At 47.3% G+C, this 5,390-nt stretch overlaps 1 protein-coding gene across 1 annotated transcript in view; it reads left to right on the top strand.

The window, feature by feature from the left end:
* The first annotated feature begins 3,792 nt into the window (after positions 1–3,792).
* The window catches only part of DPY19L4 (dpy-19 like 4), an 87,802-nt gene continuing 86,204 nt past the window's right edge, over positions 3,793–5,390 (top strand). The window contains exon 1 of the mRNA XM_023518251.1: positions 3,793–3,937. Within this exon, the coding sequence (XP_023374019.1) occupies positions 3,922–3,937 (16 nt within the window). The 5' untranslated portion in view covers positions 3,793–3,921. The remainder of the gene's footprint in view (positions 3,938–5,390) is intronic.

Genomic DNA, 5,390 nt, shown 5'->3' with positions numbered 1-5,390 from the left:
GCCTGGCTATTTTTTTGTTGCAGCCATCATTGTTGTTTGGCCGGCCCGGGGTGGATTCGTAACCAACACCTTAGGTGTACGTGGCTGGTGCCTTACAGGTGCTGAGCCTGCATACATTTCTTTGGTTTCAAGTAGATAAGTTCCCAAGGGTTGTTGTGCTATATTTTTTTCCTATCTTGGCAGGATACAGGACAAATTTCAAGATAAAAACCTCAGCAATCATCTTTACCTCATCATTTATCATATCTACTACATCATTAAGCACTGTAGATTTTATTTCTAGTTACTTTCTTTCTTTTTTTTTTTTTTGAGATGGAGTCTCACTATGTCGCCCTTGGTAGAGTGCCATGGTGTCACAGCTCACAGCAACCTCCAACTTTTGGGCTTAAGTGATTCTCTTGCTTCGGCCTCCTGAGTAGCTGGGACTACAGACACCTGCCACAACACCTGGCTATTTTTTGTGGTGGTTGTCATTATTTAGCAGGCCAGGGCTAGGCTCGAACCCTCTAGCCTTGGTGTATTTGGCCTGCACCCTACTCACTGAGCTGTGGCGCCAAGCCTATTTCTAGCTTCTTTTGAATCCATTCTCTTCTTATTATTTTTTATTTTTGAGACAGAGACTATGTTACCCTCAGTAGAGTGCTGTGGTGTCATAGTTCACAGTAACCTCCAACTGTTAGGCTTAAGCTATTCTCTTGCCTCAGCCTCCCAAGTAGCTGGGACTACAGGTGCCCACCACAGCCCCAAGCTATTTGCTTTTGTTGTTGTTGTTGTTGTAGTTGTCATTGCTATTTAGCAGGGCTGGGTTCGAACCTGCCAGCCCCAGTGTATGTGGTGGGTGCCCTAACCACTGAGCTAGGGACACCAAGCCTGAATCCATTCTCTTCGAACATTATATTTCCATTGCCTTATTCCAGGCTTTTATTTTCTTGCCCAGTTTCCTACAAAAGCCTCCTAATCTACTTACTACAACAAAGACCATTTCACCTTACTTCCTTAAAGTATCCATTGCATATAGAAGGAGTCCTCAAACTTCTGGAGGTGGCAGAAAATCACATTGCTCTTGGAGAAGAGATCATAAATAAAAGACCACTTTGGGAAATGTGGAATGTTTAGGATTCATAAAGGTAAGGCAACGGAAAATGAAATAATCCCTCAAAGTTTGTGTGGGAGGCGGGGGAATGTGGCTCATGCCTGTAATATCAGCACTTAAGAGGCCTGGGTGGGTGGATCGCCTGAGCACACTGGGTTTGAAACCAGCCTGAGCAAGAGTGAGACCCCCATCCCTAAAAAATAACTGGGTGCTGTGGTGGGTGCCTGTAGTCCTAGCTACTTGGGAGGCTGAGGCAAACCCAACTTGTGAGCTAAGATGCCACAGCACTCTACTTAGGGTGACCAAGTAAAACTCTCTCCCTCAAAAAAAAGTTTATGCAGGAAACTAGCAGCCCATGGTTTTGCTCACAGCAACCTAGAATTCCTGGGCACAAGCAATCCTCCTGTGTCAGCCTCACAAGTAGCTGGGAGTACAGACGCATGCCACCACGCTTGGCTAATTTTTCTGCTTTTAGTTCAGATGAAGGTCTCGCTCTTCTGCAGGTGGTCTTGAACTCCTGAGGTCAATCAATCCACCCACCTTGGCTTCCTAGAGTGCTAGGATTACAGGCATGAGCCACCACCCCTGGCTAAGAAGCTATATTTTGTATCATTTTTCTTTCGCCCACTATGGTATAAGGCAGACACATTTATAATTAAATCCATTAATCATCTTGAGTTGATCACAAAGGAAGTATATGATTTGATAAGGACGTGTGAGTATCTGTTGCCCATGTTCATTCATGGTCCCTGACATATCCTGTGGTTTTCAAGGTTCCTTGTATTCTGTTCTCTTTCTGTTTTGACCTCAGGCCTGTTCTAGAGCAGTCTTTTTAACTCCTCTTGCAGTGTTGTTTGAAAGCAAAGCCATAATCACAAAGACATAGCAGAGTTTTTCTATTCTTTTTTTTTGACTGGGACTGGGTTTGAACCCTCCACCTCCGGCATATGGGGCTGGCGCCCTACCCTTTTGAACCACAGGCACCACCCGTTTTTCTTTTCTTCTTTTCTTTTTTTTGAGAAGAGTCTCACTATGTCATCCTTGGTAGAGTGCTGTGGTGTCATGGCTCACGGCAACCTCCAACTCTTGGGCTTAAGCGATTCTCTTGTCTCAGCTTCCCAAGTAGCTGGGACTACAGATGCCCACCACAATGCCTGGCTATTTTTTTTGTTGTAGTTGTCATTGTTGTTTGGCAGGCCCAGGCTGGGTTTGAACCTGCCAGCTTCAGTGTAAGTGGCTGGCGCCCTAGCCGCTGAAGAGTTTTTTTTTGCACAGCACTGAAAAATGATGGCTTCTCTTCAAATATCCTAACTTTAAGGTGTTACTAGGAGAATCTTGCTGCTGCCTGCTAATAAAGGAACATCCATAATTATCCCATAACTTCATTGAGTTCTTGTGCTTATTTTCTCCACTTTAAAGTATGTCAGTTACTAGCTCGGACCCATAGCTCAGTGAGTAGGGTGCCAGTTACATACACAGAAGGTGGCTGGATTAAGCCCAGCCTGGGCCTGCTAAACAATGACAACTGCAACCAAAAAATAGCCAGGCTTTGTGGTGGGGCACCTGTAGTCCCAACTACTTGGGAGGCTGAGACAAGAGAATTGCTTAAGCCCAAGATTTGGGGGTTGCTGTGAGCTGTGATGCCACAGCACTCTACCGAGGGCGACATAGTGAGATTCTATGTCTCAACAAAAAAAAAAAGTTAGTTCCTAAAATTACTTCTGAGTACTGCTGGGGAAAAGGTTCTGGTATTTGTTGGAGTATGCCAGGTAAAATTAAAGTGAAGACATCAACAGTTTTAACAAAGTAAACCTATGTTCTATTGCAGTTTGCTGTGAAATATCTAATTGTACCCCACCCCAAGCCCATAGTTCTCTCTCTCCCCCAGAATATCATGAAATGCAATGTATTTATTTAACCAGTTTTGCTGACTAACAACACTAAATTCCAAAAAGTTTCAACCCACAACATTTTGCTCTGAAATCCCAGTGAGAAGGCAGGCACTGTGACAGGAGTTGAGAGCGCTGAGTTCCAGTTCTAGCTCTGACTAACTTTGTGACTTCCACAGCACTGGACCTCAGTTTCCTCCCTTCAAAATGGGGCGAGGATGGGGGCTGATCTGGAATGTGTGTATGTGGGTTTTTTTTTCTTTTTGAGACATAGTCTATGTCGCCCTAGAGTGCAGTGGCATCAAAGGTCACAGCAACCTCCCACTCTTGTGCTTAAGCGATTCTTGCCTCAGTCTCCCAAGTAGCTGGGACTACAGGTGCCCGCCACAACGCCCGGCATTTTTAAATTTTGGTTGTAGCTGTCATTGTTGTTTGGCAGGCCTGGGGTGGATTCGAACCCGCCAGCTCCGGTGTACGTGGCTGTCGCCCCAGCCGCTGAGCTACAGGATGATAGTCTCTGATTCGCTGAGTCGAATCACAAAAGTTGGGGAAAGCAAGCTCAGATCCCCACTTTGTGGAAGAGAAAGGCGAAGAAAAGGGCCGCAGCGGGAAGCGGAATCCACCAGACTCACTTTCCTCGGGAAGAAACAGCGGGCAGCAGCTGCCGTGGGCGGCGCCCGGGGCGTGAAGTTCCCTTCCTGCCTGCGCAGGCCCTGGCGCCCCAGCGAAACGCTCCGGCCGTCCTCCGCTCCCCGCACTCTGGTTCCCTGGCCGCCTGGGGGGACGCGGTTGGCAGAGACACCAGAGGGGGGCGGGTCAGGAAGTGGGGGCGCGGCGGCCGGGAGCGGGCTGGGGCGGCCAAGGGGTTCGGCGACGCAGAGGGAGGGAGCCTGTAGGCCGCTCGGTAGGAGGAAGGGCGCCCCCGCCTCCGTGGAGACGATGGCGGAGGAAGAAGGTGACGGCCCCGGGGTCCAGCGCTCCACGTACTGCCAGTGGTCTGGGGAAAAGAGGCGGGGGGGTGAGGTCCTGGAGGCCTGCGCTGCGGCGGCCGGTGGCGGCGGCCGCGTGGGAGGGAGCGAAGGAACGGGGAGGCGGGGAGGGGTTTGCGGAGAAATTCAGCTGCAGCGGAGTGAATGGCTCGAAGTTTTGTCGGTGGAATTGGGAGGCAAAGGTGGAGCTTAAAGTTGGGAATCGGTGGCGAGAGTGAAAGCTTGTGGGGAGTGGTTGAGAGGGTGGGTTGTGAGCAGATCATTAATGAAGTTGGGGGATGTGGTTTGATTTAGAAAAGGTAGGTTTAGCTGCGGAGTGCATATTTGAATGTGATAGTTGTTTAAATAAATGCCCCTCGTTCTGAATGGGCCCTTGGAAGGTCTGTGGATACTGACAAACACAAAGTCACTGGCAGAGGGGACGCTCGTCACAGGCATAAATGGAGGCGGAGATTTGGGATAAACACAGTAAGGTGAATTGGGGAGGGGACGAGAACGCAGAAACTGGAGAAGGCCCAGTTCACTTATGGTTTTGGCAGAAAAGGCAAAGGGTCGAGAGGCATGTAAGAAGTTTTGGGGAATGATGAGGCCAGGAGGGCTTTGAGCGTGGGTGGGCTAGAGAAAGGTTTCTAAGTCCCCTCAGGGCCAATGCCAGGAAATTCAATTGATTTAGCAATAATTATTTATAGGGTATGATAGGTGTAAGAGAAAAAAGGGAAGTTGGAAGAAACTTACCAGGCAGTGATAGATACTGATAGGAATATTCGTGGCATAACAACTTCAAGATACCCTTTACTTGATCAGGAACTGTATATGGTGAGGCACTTGACTAAACAGGTTTTGCGTTCTGGTGGGAAACACAACTTTTTACCTTCTGAGCAGAAATGAACAATAGTAACTTGATCTAATTGAGACTTAATACTTTTTTTTGGAGACAAAAGTCCTACTATGTCACCCCCGGTAGAGAGCTGTGGCGTCACAGCTCACAGCAACCTCAAACTCTTGGGCTTAAGTGATTCTCTTGCCTCAGGTTCCCAAGTAGCTCGGACTACAGGCGCCTGCCACAACGCCCCACTATAGATTTAATACTTTTTGAACCTAGATTGCAAGGAGGAAGTTTTGAAACTTTAGTAGAAGGAACTTTTTAACTCTATTACATGTAAGAAGTGTTTACTGGTCTGTGACTTGCTGCCCTTGTCCCTATGCTCTTGCTAGGTTCATTCATAGTATTTGCCTCCTCCGCTTGAGTTTTCAATGTGTTAAAGCTGATCTAAATTTAAGACACTCTAACTAAAACCAGCTTCAAAACCAAAGCTATTTGTAGTTGGTATGGAAGACTGTAACTCCCATTTGTTTCTTTGCTTCTGTCTGTGGTTACATATATTATCATTTGAAACATTTCTTTTTTTTTTTTTTTTT

This window comes from Otolemur garnettii, unplaced genomic scaffold (genome assembly GCF_000181295.1).
Source record: "Otolemur garnettii isolate 467f Iridium unplaced genomic scaffold, OtoGar3 scaffold00004, whole genome shotgun sequence".
NCBI classification, from domain to species: domain Eukaryota; kingdom Metazoa; phylum Chordata; class Mammalia; order Primates; family Galagidae; genus Otolemur; species Otolemur garnettii.
Note: the sequence above shows the minus strand (reverse complement) of the source record. Positions and strands in the feature narration are given on the sequence as shown.